Below are 19,405 nucleotides of genomic sequence, written 5' to 3'. Positions count from 1 at the left end.
ATTAAACAGCTTTTTATGCACAATTAAATCAATGGCTTAAACCCATTGACTTCAGTGACTTTCAATATGTCTAACAGTATTGTTGCCCAACATTATAATGATCGTGTTTAGCTTCCTAAAACTATGTGGAATTTCTTCCAGGTCAATATTAGGTTTCTTCTCTTTAATTTGCTACTTTGGGATATCTGCCACATAGACGTAAATATAGTACTAGCACTCTCATTCATGAATTATCAATCAACCTGACACTTGAAAAATCAAAGTCTGATTATTGTCTGGAATTGAAAGTCTGAATTGAATTGAAAAAGCTGGGGAATATTCTCACTTCACTATATTCAACCCACATGAATTCCCCAATAAATACCCTCGGACGATTAAAATGAATAATATGAATAATGTATATTCCATTATACACATGGAAACAAGATTTTTAATAAACTCTTTAAGCAAAAATACCCTGCCTTTATTATTTTATAAATAACTCAAGCTGGTGATCTAATACTTCCTCCTTTTCCTATTTTCTCCACAATAACAACCATGTGAAATAATTTGGGCCGAGAGAAAGTGACTGGCCCGAGGTCACCCAGGCCAGCTTTCATGCTTAAAGCGGAACAACTGGTAAAAGTCATAGTCTCTTGGTTTCTAGCCAGTGCCTTAATCACTAAACCACTGAATCTTAATAAACTTTTTTCGGTTACTACCGTATTTTTTGGAGTATAAGATGCACCGGAGTATAAGACACACCAAGATTTTGAAGAGGCAAATTAAACAAAAAAGTTTTTGCACTCTGCAGACCTCCCAAAAACAGCCTGTTTTTCACGAAAACGGGCCTGTTTTTTGTCAAAAAAAAAAAGGTCATGCATAGCCTTTAGGAAGCTTGTAGAGTGTTCCTGGAGGCTGTCGGGGGGGGGGGAATTGCCTGTTTTTTGTCAAAAAAGGGCATGCGTAGCTTTTAGGAGGTTTATAGAGTGCTCCTGGGGGGGGCTGGGGGCCCAAAAATGAGCATAAAATGGCCCATTTTGCAAGGGGGTGGGGTTTCGGGAGGACAAAAATGCTGTATTCAATGTATAAGATGCAGCCAGATTTTCACCTTCTTTTTTGAGGGAAAAAGGTGTGTCTTATACTCCGAAAAATACTGTAATTGCAATGCTTTCTATGTTATACATCTTCAGAAAGGATGATAATGACTTTATAACTATTTTTCCTCAAATATCTAGCAGGTTATTAATGCTGGCTTGTAAGCAAACAAATAACCTTTCTTTCATTTTTCATTTTTAAGAAATACAAGCCTGGACGGTGTGATGACATTTTGAAATGGAAGCCACCCAGTCTAAATTCAGTGGATTTTCGTCTGAAACTTGCAAGAGTTGTTGGAGAAGGGTATGTATGTCTTGCATGAGGAACGTATTATCAGAAATGAGCTGCTGGTAAAAAGATAAAAGCTACAGGCAAAATTGATTAGCATAAGAAGAGATTTATCAGACAAGGTAATCATTCTGGATTCAGAAGCCAGAGAGAGACTCGGGAAGAAATTCACATGGTATCTCAATTTTCCCTTTTTTTTCATATAGGTACACTTTTTAAAACATTATGTTGCTTGGTAGGAAACAGATGGATCAAATACTATGAAGCCCATAAAAACTCCAATGTAAAGAGATGGAAAATAATTAACTCAATTCTAGATACTGATGTAAAATAACCAAGTAGCTTTTCATCAAGTGCCCAGATCTTGGGGGATGCTGTGACAGCCAGAACTTGGAACACTGGTTGTAAGTCCATCTTGTTCAACATCATTATAACTTCGAATGGTGGCTGAATGAATTATAATGGTTTTAAAAAAGGTCATAACTTGAAGGCTACCTGCTTTCTCAAACTTCTTAAAACACTTAAAATACAGTATTGATAAATCATAATCCAACAAGCTCCCTTGCAATGCTTGTACATAAATCTGTAAACTATTATTTATTCTATTTTCTTCTTTTAGTTTTGGATGTTTTTCTATCGGACTTGTAAATTTGTTGAAGTTGTCCATATTGCATAGAGAGTATAGCATTCAGTCACTAAATTGCATTTAGCATCAATTTGATTTTTCTATCACTTTTCAAATATGCTCTGGAGAATCCCATTGTATGAGCAGAAGTGTATAGTTTGTATTACATATATTTTCTGTGATCATGGCCAATCGTACTATTGAAAAATTGAAAGTTAAATTCACAAATTTAAATCTTTTTGGTGCTACTTCTGTTTCTTATTGGGTTTTAATTAGCATCATCACTGTGCTCTAAAGGCAGCTTTATGAACTTGGATTCAATCAAACTGATACAAATGACTGTAGCTCAGACTTTCATATTTAGAGGAGTAGTTTCAACAATTTTGAAATTGATAGCAAGGAGAGATATGCTTGAAAAGCAGTGCAGATCATTGCCATCTTATAATTCATGTACTTTCTTATAGGTGTATTTTCTCCTAAGAGCTTCAAATGGGACAGTTTTCATTGGCCAACTAACAAAAAAAGTGTAGGTTTTAGCAGTTACCCATTATTCATGCTTTAACAACACTATCCAGGTTTTTCCTGCTTGATGTGAAAAGTATGAAAGGCTATAGGAAGGCATTCAGTATTTTTAATAGTTGTGCTATTCCTGTGTTATAAATGACACATTGTTGAGAAAACATTGTTACGTTGATTCTACAAGATTGTAGAACCATCTTTATAAATGATTTTTTTTCAAACAATGAGAGGGGGAGCATTTATGCTAAGAAGATCGTAGCTTAAACGTAAGCATAAAGAACAAGCAAAGGGAATGAAAATTCTGAAGACAAAGGCACAAGTCTTTGTGGAAGAGGAAGTTCAGACTTTGCAGAACTCTTCATTTGGAATACGTTTTTTCTATAATGGTTTTAAAATAGGAACATGTCAAAAGACCGAAAAAGGTACAGAGAAATCTGTACCTTTTGATAACAGGAATGTCAAAAGATAAGAAAATGTTAGGAATTTTCTAGACATACAGGCACAGACACATATGCACAAACTTTACTCTAAATTGTTGTTATTGTTAGTCACAAAGTCGTGTCTGATCCATCGCAACCCCATGGACAACGTTCCTTCGGGCCTTCCTGTCCTCTACCATCCCCCGGAGTCTATTTAAGCTCACACCTGAGGGGCTTTTTATCTAAATGTTTTTTATTGTTATTAGGGGGTTCCAGGGAGGGTGGGTGGGTTAACCAGGCCGGGAGAGGAGCCAGTGCCAGATGAACAGGTGAGTCCAGGAGGGAAGTGAGCGGGGTGGGGGGGGAGAAGGAACAAGTTATTCCAACAGAGGGTTGTTTGATTACAACGGTCGCGGGGAGGGGGGGATGCGAGGACAAGAGAAGATCACAAGGTCGGTTGGGAGACCGTGGCTGCTGGCTACGCCCGGTCGTTTGTACCAACCCCCGCAACCTAGGTGGCCAGGAACTACAGAGCCAGGGCCTGCGGCTGATGCTTTGCAATGCAAGGTCCGTGACCAACAAGGCCCCCCTCATTAATGAGTTGATCTCTGAGAGGGAGCTGGACCTTGCAGGGATAACGGAGACCTGGTTGGGCCACGAGGGTGGTTTACCCCTCGTGGAAATGTGCCCACCGGGTTTCCGTGCATTCCATCAGCCTCGGGCCCTGGGTAAGGGTGGTGGGGTGGCGGTAGTTATACGGGAAGGTCTAGAGCCGAGGGAGTTCACTGTTCCTCAGATACCCGGGTGTGAGTCCCTTGGTGTGAAATGGGGCCCAGGGAGGCAGTGGGGTTTGCTGATTGTATACTTGGCTCCTTGCTATACATCAGCGGCCCTGCCCGAGCTCCTCGAGCTGATCTCGGAGACGGCGGTTGAGATCCCCAAGCTTTTGGTTATGGGGGATTTCAACCTGCCGTCAACGGGAGCAGCATCTGAGGTGGCTCGGGAGTTCATGGCTTCCATGACAGCCATGGACCTGACCCAATTAATTCAGGGCCCCACACACGAAGGTGGCCACACACTGGACCTTGTTTTCGTATCTGAGCAGTGGACGAGTGATCTGGGAATAGGGGATTTAGTTGTTACTCCCCTGTCATGGTCAGATCACTCATGTCTCCGGCTGGACTTCCCTGGCGCTACCCCCCACCGTGAGGAGGCGGGACCAGACTGTCCAAGCTGGTACCGCCCCAAGCACCTGATGGAGCCAGATAGGTTCCAGACGGAGCTTGGGCCATTACCTGTAGCCCTGACCCGCGCTCGGTCGGAGGACCTAGCGGCCGCCTGGAATAGGGCGGCGGCTGGGGCCTTAGACCGGGTTGCGCCTTTGCGACCTCTCCTGCGGCAGCGACCCACCCGAGCTCCTTGGTATACCGAGGAGTTGAGGGTGATGAAGCGCCATAGACGTCTAGAGAGCAGGTGGAGGTCCTCACGCTCTGAATCTGATCGAACACAGGTAAGAGCCTATTTACGGACCTACCTTGTGGCATTGAGAGCGGCCAAACATAGATATTGTGCCGCTCTTATTGCGTCCGCTGATAACCGCCCTGCCGCCCTGTTTAGGGTGACCCCCTCCCTCTTATCGCAGAGGATGCGGGGGGCGCCCTTGCAGGGCAGAGCAGAGGAGTTTGGGGAATATCTGCAGGACAAAGTCGTTCAGATCCGGAGCGGATGGGCCCCCTTCAGTGGACCGGACGGGCCGTCAACAATGAGTCTTGTGAGACCATTCTGGGAGGAGTTTGATTCTGTTGCCCCCGAGGATTTGGACAGGTTGTGTGGACGGCTGCGACCCACCACATGTTTAATGGACCCGTGTCCCTCCTGGTTGGTACTGGCATCTTGGGAGGTGACTCGAGGCTGGCTTCTGGGCCTGGTGAATGCCTCATTGGGTGAGGGATCCTTACCAACTGCCTTGAAGGAGGCGGTGGTGAGGCCCTTGCTTAAGAGGCCTTCACTCGACCCAACGGAGCTAGCTAATTATCGTCCAGTCTCCAACCTTCCCTTTTTAGCGAAGGTTGTCGAGAATGTGGTGGCGCAGCAGTTTCCACGACACCTTGACGAATCCGATTATCTAGACCCACGCCAGTCCGGCTTCCGACCCGGGCACAGCACGGAGACAGCCTTGGTCACGTTGGTCGATGATCTCTGGAGGGCCAGAGATAGAGGTTGTTCCTCTATCCTGGTCCTATTAGACCTCTCGGCGGCTTTTGATACCATCGAGCATGGTATCCTATTGCGCCGGTTGGAGGGGATGGGAGTCGGAGGTACCGTTTTGCGGTGGTTCGGCTCCTACCTCTCCGACCGGAAGCAATGTGTGTTGACAGGGGGGCAGAGGTCGACCCTGAGGCCACTCACTTGTGGGGTGCCACAGGGGTCGGTCCTCTCGCCTCTCCTGTTCAACGCATATGTGAAGCCGCTGGGTGAGATCATCCGTGGTTTTGGGGTTGAGTACCATCTGTACGCTGATGATACTCAGCTGTACATTTCAACCCCAAACCACCCCAACGAGGCTGTCGAAGTGATGTCCCGGTGTTTGGAAGCCGTCGGGGTCTGGATGGGGGACAACAGACTCAAACTCAACCCCTCCAAGACTGAGTGGCTGTGGCTACCGGCACCTCGGTTCAGCCAGCTGATTCCATCGCTGGCCATAGGGGGCGAACAATTGCCCCCTGTGGAACGGGCGCGCAATTTGGGCGTCCTTGATGCCCGGCTGTCAATGGATGACCATGTGGCAGCCGTGGCAAGGGGGGCGTTCCACCAGGTTCGCCTGGTGCGCCAATTGCGCCCCCTACTGGACCGGGATGCCCTGCGCACGGTCACTCATGCGCTGGTGACGTCCCACCTGGACTACTGCAATGCTCTCTACATGGGGCTGCCCTTGGGACGCGCCCGGAGACTGCAGTTAGTTCAGAACGCAGCCGCGCGGGCTGTGATGGGGAGTACTCGGTACTCCCACGTAACACCTCTCCTGCGCGAGCTGCACTGGCTACCTGTGGTTTTTCGGGTGCGTTTCAAGGTCCTGATTACCATCTTTAAAGCGCTCCATGGCACAGGACCTAGTTACTTGCGGGATCGCATCCTCCCACACACATCCCTGCGGCCAATTCGCTCACACAGGGAGGGACTTCTCCTGGTGCCGTCCACTAGGCAATGCCAGCGGGCGACACCAAGGAGTAGGGCCTTCTCTGTGATGGGCCCAACCCTCTGGAATGACCTCCCCCCCGACATCAGAACCACCACTGACTTCTGCTCCTTCCGGCAAAAATTGAAGACTCACCTGTTCTGATTAGCGGGCCTGGCATAATTACAACTGTTACCTCCTGGTAGACGTATTATTAACTGGTTATTTTAGGGGTATTGTTTTTAATTTAATTTGTGTGTTATTTTTAGGGGTTTCAAAATTATATTTATATATGCTGGCTAACTGTACAGTTCTTTTTAACTCTATTTTTAACCTCCTCCATATTTAACTGTAGATATTTAATTTTTCTATTTATTATATTGTGATGTGTTCTTTGCATGGACTGTACACCGCCCCGAGTCCCTCTTGGGAGAGGGGGCGGTCTAGAAGCACAGTAAATAAATAAATAAACACCGACTGCTTTGGTGGCTCCATCCAGCCACCTCATTCTCTGTCGTCCCCTTCTTCTTTTGCCCTCAGTCGTTCCCAGCATTAGGCTCTTCTCCAGTGAATCCTTCCTTCTCATTAGGTTGCTAAAGTATTTGAGTTTCATCTTCAGGATCTGGCCTTCTAAAGAGCAGTCAGGGTTACGATGTAATTATGTGTTATACTGCTTTTCAAGTAAATGAATGGTGCTTATTCTCTCTAACCCCTTCCACCCTGCCTCCCCCTTTGCTTAATAAATTGTACAAACATTTTCATACAGACATTTCTTTACTGAGCAGTTTAGTATCTTAAGAGTCTTATTCCTTTCTTTTTGATTCATGATTTTTTTAGCACAACTATGCTTACTCTGCTACACAGCCTCGTTATTTTCATTTCTTGGACTGGCTTTAAGAGAAGAGAAGAGAATGGGAAAAGACTCTTTTCTGAATTTCTTGGAATTGCAGTACCTTTGTCAAAGTCCTTGCTGACTTCTGATCTGTCCTTGAAAATCCTGTTGTCCTTTTCTCCAGCCAGATTGCCCTGCCAATTGCTCTTTCTGATCCTCTTGCTCTTGCTAGTCCTCAACTACAGATTCCTCCTCTGATTCACGCAGCACAAACACAACCTCCCCCCATTACGTAACAGTTCTGTCAATTTTATATATTTTCCCCCAAAGGCAGACATCCCTTCTGTCAGTTGTATTAATTAGGCAGGAAGCTTCTAGTGTCTGTGTGATACTTTGCATGGAACTGGCAAATAGGCAAAGACATAACCTTGAGACTAATTTACAACTCTGACCCAAGCAGGACATCTCATCCTGCTACAAAACAATCTGCTCTTCTGTTAACTGAACATTATTACATTACGCTTGATACTGCTTTGCAGTTGGTAGTACTGTATTGCCAATTAAAGAAAGAAACCCAATAGAGGACTGGAATTTATATATTTTGGCTGAAGAATATATCCTTTATATAATATATAGATCAAACTACACTCCAAGACAGTTATTTCTGTTAGCAGGTATTAACTTCAATCACAGATTTTACAAATAATTTTGGATTTGCAAAATTTTAGAAAAGATAGATTGCTCCAACTTATTAAAAGCATGCAAGAGCCTTGTTAATGGCTTAGTCTTGAGAGTAGGTCAAATAAATAAGAAAAATAATAACTAGATAGATTTTTTTAAATGTTTATGAAAATGTCACTTTTAAAATTAAAGCTACAGAATTTTAAAAGATAAAATATGCTACTCATGGCAGTCTACTCATCCATGGAAAAGTATTCAATACAATAAAGATTAATAGGGAATATTGGGTTGGGTAGGCTGTAAAGAGTTCATTAATGCAGTTTATATTAACTACAAATTTAACTATTTTTATTCATACATCCATTATGTCTTGTTCCAGTCGGGACTTTATTCTACTTCTGATGTTCTACTTATTATTAATGCTAGTTCAGACCTTAATATGGTATTATGTGATATGACATTTCGTATTTGCAATTAATGACCTTTGTATACCAGATTCTAATGAATTACAATGCACCCATCCAGTCATATGGGATATCCATACAACTGTTACCACACTACCTTACACTTTTCTTGTTGTTCTATCTGCCTTCCCCCTCCTTTAAAAAAAAATAAAATAGAAAAAAGGCACAAATTGCTATAGTGCTGTTTTTTTGTTTTTGTTTGGCTTTGTTTAAAAATGAAGCTTTGATGTGTGTTATGATTTACCAGAAGATGAAACCATCACAGCTGAGTAATCTTTGCAGCGGGAAATATATCATTTCATGACAATGATAAATATTGGATGTTATCAACAGATTTGAACTGGCTTAGTTTTATCAGAACTTTACAATATTTTATTATAAAGCTTACTAGTGTTACAAAATTGTATTACTGCAAATAAATCAGGAAGTGGATTTCACTATAAAAACTATTGGACAGCAATAGCTCGATTAAATTGAATTTAAGAATCTTATCTATACATGGTTCAGTTTTCAAGACAGGACAATGACACTCTGTGCCATTTGGGACATTTCCCCATTCTATTGAATCTTTGAGATCAATAAATAAACGTCTAAGTTGAATATTAAATGTAGAGCATCCTTGCCTCTTCCCCTTCCTTTTTCTAACCAATCATTAGCTACAAAGAAATGGGTTATTCTTCATGGCTTTTGTCTTCCTTAATCTATGCATTCTCTGTTTTGTTTTTCACATTACCTCCATTGTTTTCCTGTTTGCCGTTGCCTAGAGTGTTTCTTTAATTAGAAGCTTCTATTCTGTTTTTCCCCCTATTACTTTGTTTTAGAATAGTTTTTGACATTATATGTAATTATGTATTGTGGTTACTCCATAATAACTCTTTCCTCTCAGCTGTAACATATAAATAAAACCCAGATTCTGAGTTGATTGCTGTGATTTTGCATTTACCACAAAGTTGTTATTACCTGTGATACTAAGAATTATCTTCATGATTAAAAAAAGATGGTTTGGGTTTGTTTATAGATACAATATGAAGACATTGAATTTATATAGAAATGGACAAATATACTTCTACATAGTTTAAACTGGGAAAAAAAACTACTTTTCAATATATTTATTGAATTTTTAAGATTTAACTTTTTTATTAGTCTATCAAAGTATAAAATGCAAAGAAAAAAAGGCATGTAAAAGTAAAAGAGAGGGGGGAAAAGAAGGGATATAGAATAATGGGAGAAAAAGAAAAATGCTCCAACTTCCAACTCTCTTTAGCACAGTAGACGGTAACAACAATACAACCACAACTTTGAGGTATTCAATATGTTTATTGAGTTGGAATACATTACAATATGGAATACCTTAAATGTTTTTATAGTCCTGTTTGGTGATGGAATGCATAAAGAGAGAGCAAAGTAAAATTCATATTGCTATTTCAGTTACTAAACTGAATATAAAACTAAACACTAGAAAAATGTTTCCAGTCTTTCCGTGCAAGTTATGTTTTTATGATGAGACTTGAATATACAAGACAACTGTACTACATTTTAAAGAAGCATTATTTTAAGTTGTATAAATGTCCTTAAATAAAGTTAGGTCAATATCAGGCCAATGGAATAATCATTTATCAGGCACCAGCTTTTTGTGTCCATGCATACGCTTTAATAAGTTCAAGTATTTCATAGAATAGTGGAAGAAAACATCAAGATAAATTTTGCTAATACCATGTCTATTTTGGCAAATATTTGTTAATTTAGAAGATTTAAGTCCTAGTTTTAAGCTTTATTCCAAAAGGCAAAAATTAGTTTTAAATCCCCATTAACCAAGAATTAAAAGTAACCCATTTAACATGGGAAAGGGGAGGACATTTGTACAAATTCTTATGGATAGTTGCTTGGAAACCAGGGTAGATTTGATTTAAAATGTTAGTAGGGAAGATTCAAATTTAACGATTTAAATCATGATTTTAGTTACTGTTCTGGAAGATCCTATTACCATTTCTAGTTTAAAGTGCATTTGTTGACACCTTTGACAGTGAGATGTAAATTTCATTTCTAGAAGGTACATTTAGCATATAGATTTAGAAATATTGATTATTTTTAGATGAATTGCCATTAAAATTGAATTATATTTTAGTACTCATGCTCCTTTCAGAGCTTTACAGCTGGAGCAGCAATTCTCATAATGATGCTTCATTTGGGCAAACAAATCTTATATTTGGTTGCACTATTGCATTTTCATGCCTGCTTCTCTTGGTCTCAAGTACAAGTAGTTGAATTTCATCAAAATATTTCCATATGGGGTCTGTTTTACATAGGAGGGTTGTTTTATGCATGTTTATGCACCAAATTGTTTTTTTATCTTGACTTCTTTAATTTACAGCAGCTGAAGTGGATTTCCAGAATAAAGTCATGCTACATTTGATATATGTTAGCTAGATAAATGCTACCTAAATTTGGACTTCTAATCCGTAAATCTTGAAGCAAGATATTATACTTTAATGGTGTGCTTTAGCTGTCATTCTTTTGACTACACATATAATCCTTGACTTACAGCCATTCGTTCAGACACCATTCAAAGTTATGATGGCACTAAACAAATGGCGGGATTGATTGGTCTTCAGAGTTTTGGTCATCCCAACAACCCTACAATCATGGTATCGTGATCACTTGGCAAATGGCTTGCAATGCCTCGGGATAACATGATTGCCATTTACGAACTTCCCTGCTGGCTTCCCCAGAAAGTCGGTGGGGAAGCTGGCAGGAAAGATCAAAATTCACTGGAGTAAATTTCCCCTAATCGTGCACCTTTCCCCAGCTCTTTTGCGCTTGTACTGCATCAGCCATTTTCACATTCTCCCCAAGCCTTGCTGTGCCTCCTTCGCACTTCATGCCATCCTACACCTGGCAATTTACTTATCTGCCTGCTAGCCTGCTTACAAGCCACCTGAGACTTCAACTTCCTGCTGGCTTCCCTACTGACTTGATTGTTGCCTTAGAAATTTCCTAGCCCAACATGGGAATCCATTAACATTTAGTAACAGAAATTCTGACCCCAGTTGGCATTGTAAGTTGAGAACTACCTGGGCTATTGTTGCTTATTGTTCATATGACCAATATTTAAATTTAATATTGCAATGTTTGCACGCTGTGCAGCATCAGCAGTCATTTGGTCATGTGCCTAATTCATAATAAAGTCTGATGATTAATGGAAGTCCTTTAGTCAAGCTAACTTGAATAAAGTTTTCCATCTTTGCAAATATCCCAAAATCATTTAAATTAGCATTTGAACTAGTAGATTATTGAGATTTGCATCAACATAATATGCAGTGTGTGTGTGTGTGTGTGTATGTATATGTCTCCATCCATCCATCCATCCATCCATCCATCCATCCATCTATCTTGTGAAAGTGACATAGTTAATGCTTGCCCTTGCTAAAATGTGTAGGCCAGTCAGGGTTTATAGATATTTTAAGTGAAGGATTGGTCAACTTTGTATTTAAATGTTTACTACAAGAATAATGTTTCTGCTCTAAAGGGATTGAATTGGGCTTCTCTACTGGCATTTGTTATTGAGCTTTTTGTTTTCTAGTCTATCCTGTTTTTTCATTCCCTTATGTAAGAGTGATGTTCCAAAATAACAAATGAACACTGGATAAAATGGACTGGAGCCCAGGGATACAGAAATAACATCCTGTAGCTAATTAGATTAACAACATGCTATCATTTATATGAGCTGCTGGTTGTATATCAACACTGCAATTCTTTAAAGTAGCAGTTTAACTTGTTCAAAAGATAAGGATGGAACAGTAGTTGTTCCACTTATACACACAAAGGATAACTTTACAGATTTAAAAGCTGCATTTATCATTTCAATTTTACATCCAGTATTAGATAGTTTTTCCTTCCTTATTTTGATCTCTTCCTGCTCAGAAAAAAAAGCAACTACAATATTAATCAGTCTTCAGATGACAGAAGTATTGCTTAAAGAGAACAAGAGAAAATATACTTTTAAAATAGTCAGATAATGCAACTATTTAATAATAGAGATTGTTTAATAGTTCCATGCTTGTAGAAATACATTGCTGTCATCCTTCATTGTTTTGCAGATTTCAGCAATCTGAAAAACATTTGCTTTAGTCTGTCAAACTTTTGACAGAATTAAAACAATTTATCTGATTTGTGAATTAAAATCAGTATAAGAATTAAAAACTGCCAGACCAAGAAACATGAAAAAAATCACTGTGGAGAAACTATGGATTATTTTCATATTTCCTGTACATATTTTGTTGAGGACAAAAGTTTCTTACATGGGGATGAAATGGAAGGGGGAATTGAGACTTCACCAAAATGGAGAAGATTCTAACAATGGCTGTTAGATGAAATAATAATCTCCCTAAGGAATGAGAGAAGATCAATTCTTTGAATAATTTATAAATAGGATGTACAAAGTATTCAACACACTATAATGAAACTGTCATGTGAAAGTAAAGGCATGTGGTGCTATTTATTATTCTGTTCTTTTAAAAAAAATATTATTTCCAAGGTTAAAATACACAACAAAAAACTTACAATACAAAACAAAAAAGCAGTCCTTTTTCATTTGTATTACTCTTAATAATACTTATATATGAGAAAGAATATGACCTTTAACTCTGACTTATACAGAGTTCTGTGAAAATATAACTTACTCCTTTATGGATTTTCTGAACGTTTGCATATCTTTCCCTTAAATATTATCAGTGAAACTTAATCTGAGTCCTAATGGTACATTAAGGAAATACGATATGAAAGCAAAGAAAACTAGAGTTGATGCTTGTTCCATTTATATCATATCATATTTTCCCAAACTATAATGTTCCAGTGTGTTCCATCCAGTTGATTCAATTCTCACTCTAGCCGGTTTATATTTCAAACAATGAGAACTGATTTGGGACAGCTTAGTCCTATATATAAATATTTGCTTCTTATCAAAGCAATGCCCTTCCTATGTTGAAATTAAGGCGATGACATATTCTGCTTGAAGCCTTGATACGTCTAAAGGATAGCTTTCTGAATATTGATTATAATTCATGTACAATTTTCTCTCTGAATAGCAATAGCACTTACATTTATAGTGCTTTATAGTACTACAAATGCCATATTGCCCCCAATAATTTGTGTCCTCATTTTGCCAATCTCAGAAGAATGGAAGGCTGAATCAATCTTGAGCCGCTCAGGAATGAACTCCTGGTGGTGGGCAGAGTTAGTTGCAATACAGCATTCTAACCACTGCACCATCACATCTCCATTAATGCATATGCCTTCATTTAAATAAGTAACAACTTTCCTAGCAAGTTGTGATAATGATTTAATATTTATTATGCTAAAATGTTAGCACCTTTCACTGTTGATGCTCATTCCCAGAATCCTTAACTAAAAGAAAACCATAATTATAACTAAGAGATAACCGTTGCATTTTATTTTTCCAATTACATTTTAGCATTGTGTTTTGCATTGATAAGTAAAAAAAAATTTGTAAATGTTGCTTAACAAAAATTTTGCCTTTCAGGAAATATGGCTCATGAAGTTGCAATTGATTTTGAAATCTTGAGAATTACAGTTTTGTCTGCCAATTTCCTACTTTTCCATATTTACATTTTGATTAATTTCAATTAAGAATCTTAAATTGGATTTATGAGTTTTGGTGCTCCATTAGTTAAAAACACAATTTCTTCCTGGATTGCACGAGAGAAAATGATTTGGAAAAAAACTCCTTTATAACCTGTGCAAAACAATATTTAAAACAACCAAAACAAGAGAAAACTAATTAAAATGTTCTTGTATAATCTACAGAAGCCTATCTAATAGCAAAAGCAACTATCATGGACTATTTTATGTTTGTTTTCTTATGCTAAATAAGTGTGTTGCTCTTTTCATGGATTGGGGATACTATATTAGCCACAACAAGGATATAGATAGATTAAACCAGGGAGGGCAATTGATTTTTCCAAGGAGCCACACAAGAAAACTGGGACTGTCATAGAGGGCCAAACCAATAGGGCTGTGAAAGTGCATAGGCATGCACACACAGACATAATTGAGGAAAAAAATAGCAGTTGCCTTCAAAATAAAAGCAATCCACAAAGGCCAGAGAAGGAAGCTAAAGGGCTAGATGTCACCTGGGGGGCCATTAAATGCCCAGGTCTGGATTAAACTCAGTAACCATTTTAATTTTCTATGGATGCTTAAAAGTCTAAATGAAAGTTTGAAATCTAAAGATCTGGATAATTTTTGTAGTTTACATAACATGCAATTTATGTGTTACCTGTTTCAGTAGCTGTCTTTCTTTGGAGGATTGGGATCTTTATGAGATAATATGGGATGCTTATGATAGTTTCTATACAGGCATGTTTCTAAGTAAGTCTCCGAGGAAAGTCTTTACAAAAGAACTTTGGCCATTTTCTTAAATTTGCGTCTGTGTTGGATCTCTTCATGACCTCTTCCACAGATCTTTTAGTATCATGCATTGATCATTATCAGTCAGCAAGAGTAACAACTTGAAAGTCAAATCTCCATCTTTCGGTAAGGGAAAAATATTCTAATACTAGCTAAGAAGTGCCATGTAAATTAGAAAATTGTACTCTTGTGAGAATTTTATATTTATTCCAAACATGTAACCTTTTGGGAGGGGGGTTAAGTACTCATTTTTATAGAAATAATGATGTGAGTTTTGTCCATTCCTAATCAGCTCATGCTTTGATAAGCATAATAATTACTTTTCTGGAGATTGCCTTCTGACAAAAATACAAAGCATGAACTTCGGTATATTACTAGATTTTATACTATTACTTCAGTTCTGGGTATATTAACTAAAATATGCAGTATATATGGGCCAGGATAGATTACTTTACTTATCAAAACATGCACAATGGTATTAAGACAGCTTTTAATTAAACATTTTCCTTTTTTAGGCTTCTCCCACGGAACGTCGGATTGCTTTATGTTGGAAGTTTAGATAGACCTTTTGCAGAAATTAAGGTAATAACAATTAACCTTATAAGTTTTTGCCTAGATAAAATTATGATGCTTTGTTAGTGTGTGTGTGTGTGTGTGTGTGTGTGTGTGTGTGTTGTATCATTCATATGCTCAGCATCTGCAACTGTGAGAAATAATCAACTTATTTTAAAAACGTTTTGATAAAGTATTTATACTTTATGTTCTTTACTTTCTTAAATCCATTCTTTTTCAGACATTTGGTAGAATTAGTGTATTTCAATCTGAGATACTGATCTTTTTCATGAGGATTAAATAATTCCAGATTAATCTCTATATTAAGAGCCCTGGTGGTGCAGTGATTAGAAAGCAATATTGCAGGCTAACTCTGCCAACAGTCTGGAGTTTGATTCTGACAGTGCTCAAGGTTGATTCAGCCTTCCATCCTTCTGAGGTTGGTAAAATGAGGACCCAGATTGTTGGGGGCAACATGCAAATAATGCTTTAACATTGTAAGCTGCTCAGAGAGTGCTGTAAAACACTATGGGGTGGTATATAAGCCTAAACGCTATTACTATTGCTGTAATTATTGTAGAGAGAATAATAATTCTGTCACAAAGAGGAAGACAATAGCTGTTTTCACTGTTGCTTCCTAGCATCTTATATTTAAGACATGCTGCCTCAGTTCTAGGTGTACTAAAGAGTTATCAAGGTTAGTACCATTAATAGCCTAGCACTCTATTTATTTATCCAATCCTCTTTCAAAACTGAGTAAATTTCTGGTTATCAATTGGTCTGATGTCAGCGAATCCCATAGTTTAGCTATGCATTGTATAAGCAATGTTTAACTTCTGGATGTCAATACGTTTTATTTTAAGAAATGATCCTAAATTTTGAGAGGGAGAAAACCCACTAAATTTACAGATAGTTTGTTTTCCTCTGAGAAAGATTGAAATAGCATCACCCGCAATTATTACTAGCTGTTTTGTTATGTACATATTCCATTTTAAGGGATCAAATCTTTATATACATGCTCCAGGGATATGAGCATAATTAATCAGGTAGTTTTTGATTCTCTTTTTTTCTCTCTTCACCATTCAGATTCTTTTAACCATGTTATGAAAATATTTAATTTTTGTGAAACAGTTTCCAAATCTTTATAATTTACTTATTTAATAAAGCAATTAGAAGAGTCTATATTTTAAGGGAAACTTTATCTGGAGTGCCAAATCTTATAAGAGAAAATTTCCACACCAAACGAGAATCCTGTTGAAATGATATCAAGATCACCTGGCTATAATTAAGTCAAAGACAAAGTTAATAGAACATTTTAAAAAGATAACACTAGCACGATCGTTTAATTTATAGGAAAGTGACTGGAATCTTGTCTAAATGAATTGCTTTCAGTTGATTTTATGTTGAAATAACAGATCTGCAGGATTTAACTGATGATTTGAATGTGAGATAGTTAATAAAAGACATATTTCATAGGTACCAACCTTGGCTACTGAAAACATTCCATAATTAGTCTTTGGAGATTATGTTTATTCTTTTGGTATACTGCAGCCAGATGAAAAGATATAAAACTGAGAGCATGTAATTAAATCTATCTCTTCTTATTGTAGAATGTTCCTATGCAGGAAAGTATTATACCATAGGGAAAGGAGAACTGCTATCGTGCCAATCTGGGTCTTTGTTAGGAGCAGAAACCAGCTCACGCATACTATTACATATAATTATCATAAAATTATGGGCTAGAAATGGAAGAGTCATGCTGTTGCATTTTAGACAGCATATTCGTAATACGCTGTAATAAAATAAGCGTTTTGAATTGGATGTAAGAATAGGCCTTACTTGCAATTACAAATGTGTGTTCAATTGAAATACTTTTGAAGCTCAATTTAACAAAGCAAACACATTTTCTGGCAGTTTAGCATAATTGTTTCCAGGGTTGAAATCTCGTTTGATTTAAAAAAAAACAAAACACTTGAATAACTGCTGGGAAGCAAAGCACAGTTGAGGAAAACTATTTCAATTACCTGGTTTATCAGTTTTATGTGAAACAGTAAATAACTGTAAGTGTCAAAGAATTCCTGTTTTTTTTCTTCATACTTTAGATGTGATTTAAATGATTCGTTCATATGTAGAAATTCTCATTTTAACGAGACATTTTAATTCTATATGCTATATATAGTACATTTCACTTAATGTACAGGGCAGACCACAGTTAATATCAAGCGAATATATAGTGAGAGAATTGAAAACTAAGCACACCAATTTTATATCTATGGATTTATAAGTCACTTTCATTGATTTTTAAGTCTATATTTAAAATGACAAGCAATGCCTTGTCATTCTTTTTCAGGAACATTACAAATGGTAGACTCTAATATTGTGTTAGCAAGAGTTCTACTTTCTGTGACCCTGCAAATTATTTATAATATATTTGGCAGGGGAGTGCGGGAAACAGGAGCATTCTCCCTTCCAGTTCCTTAGAAGAAAATGCTTCTGTTAGCACATACATAATCGGTCCACCTCCTCTGTTCTTCATCAGCAGCAAGCCACCAACATTCAGTGGCATGATGCACTGCTGATTTTAGCATGCAGTTAAGGAGAAGGAGTTGAAAGAAGCCTCCTATACTGTTAAAACATCTTTAAAAGTGTAATTACATTTCAGATATTTGGTCCCTGCCTTTCTAGTAGCATCATCACATTGCCCTTCTTCCCTGCAGCCATCAGCTACGAAGTAAACAAGTAGAGTCCCAGGCACCAAAAGAAATGGATTCCCTGCTGTTTTAACAGAAACATGTATTGGATTTCCTCCATGCTATGCCAACTGGGAGGCTGTGTTTGACGAAGAGGGCCTACATTGTTTTATTATCTAAAAGGATTTAAAATGATGAAGGACAGCATCTTTTAAATTAAAGAGTAGAATGAAAGAATGTATTATCTTATACTTCTGAATTGCTCAATTGCTGCGGTAGTTCAGCTGTTCTTACGTCGTGATTTGGGGGCAGTTTTGCAAAATATATCTGACAGTTATTTTTAAAATATATTTGGGCTATATTATTATGTAAACATTTACAGATAAAGAGTCCTTTTTTCTTTTTGGGGATTCTTTTTATATATGATTATATAAAGAAAAAATAGAGTTGAGTAGCGTAGAATAGAATAGAATAGAGTTGAATTCTTTATTGGCGAAATGTGAGTAGACACACAAAGAATTTGTCTCCAGTGCATAAGTTCCCTGTGTACATACAAGCAACAAGTGATAAATCATAATCATAAAATAGAATCATCATAAATCATAGGATACAAACTCAATGATAGTCATAGGATACTAAATAAGCAAACAGCATAAATCATAATATGATACTAAATAAAGGCAATCAACATAAATCATGAGATACAAGCAACAAAGTTATAAGATGCTAAGGAAATAGGTAATAGGAAAGATGAGAAGGATAATAGGTAATACAGCCTTACTATGTGGTTTGACATCCTAGCTCATAGACAGTGTTGTGGGAATCAGTTGTTTAGCATAGTGATGACATGAGGGAAAAACGGGTCCTTGTGTCTAGTTTTGGCATGCAATGCCCTATAGCATGGTCTTGAGGGGAGGAGTTGAAACAGGATTTGAGGGATCTATAGATATTTTCACAGTCCTCTTTCTGGCTCGTGCAGTATACAGGTCCTCAATGGAAAGCAAAGGCCCTGGAAAAAGTGACTTATGACTTTTTCAGAGGAAAAAGGAGAAGAAGGTGATGGCCTTGTCTAGTAATGCATCGCGTGCCCTTGAAGATTAATTAAAAAAAAAATGTAGTCCATTTCCAAAGATTGCTTGTTCCTGTTTTAATGGATAAAAGAAGCAGAGAATTCTGGAGGATCTGCTTTACAAAACAAGAACAATTTTTTTACTGATGAATCTAAGCCATCCTAATTTTTACAACAGCGTTAGTTTCTGATATTACTCAGTCGTGATTTGTAGGTTGGACCAGTAATTATAGTAGATAGCGATCACATAAATTACATGGGGGGGGGGGAAGGAAGGAATGTTTTCTCCCCCTCCCCTCCATCCAAGCATATTCAGAATAATTATAGTAACATGTCATTGTTTAAACTGATCAGCACTTTCTGTTAGGAAAATGCATTTAGGTCGTTGTTCTGGCAGATGTTATCATTTTCTGGAAAGATCTTCCAGATTGTTAATGAATGGCCAAGCAAGTACATAGATAGTTAGTTAATCCCACTTAATTGTCACAGTGAAATAGAGCAAGCACATAATTTTCTGCTATTTTAATTCTGTGAACACCATAAGAATGATAAATTGTGACACAGCCTTATAGAAATGCTGATTTGTGA

At 37.9% G+C, this 19,405-nt stretch overlaps 1 protein-coding gene across 2 annotated transcripts in view; it reads left to right on the top strand.

Moving 5' to 3' along the window:
* Positions 1-19,405, top strand: part of RNGTT (RNA guanylyltransferase and 5'-phosphatase) — a 126,181-nt gene that overhangs the window by 95,663 nt on the left and 11,113 nt on the right. For both annotated transcript variants that reach the window (XM_081941471.1, XM_081941470.1), the window contains 2 exons: positions 1,280-1,380; positions 15,022-15,088. In XM_081941471.1, coding sequence (XP_081797597.1) covers positions 1,280-1,380; positions 15,022-15,088 — 168 coding nt within the window. The remainder of the gene's footprint in view (positions 1-1,279; positions 1,381-15,021; positions 15,089-19,405) is intronic.

Source organism: Natrix helvetica (assembly GCF_964273705.1).
Source record: "Natrix helvetica genome assembly, chromosome: 2".
Taxonomy (NCBI): domain Eukaryota; kingdom Metazoa; phylum Chordata; class Lepidosauria; order Squamata; family Natricidae; genus Natrix; species Natrix helvetica.
Note: the sequence above shows the minus strand (reverse complement) of the source record. Positions and strands in the feature narration are given on the sequence as shown.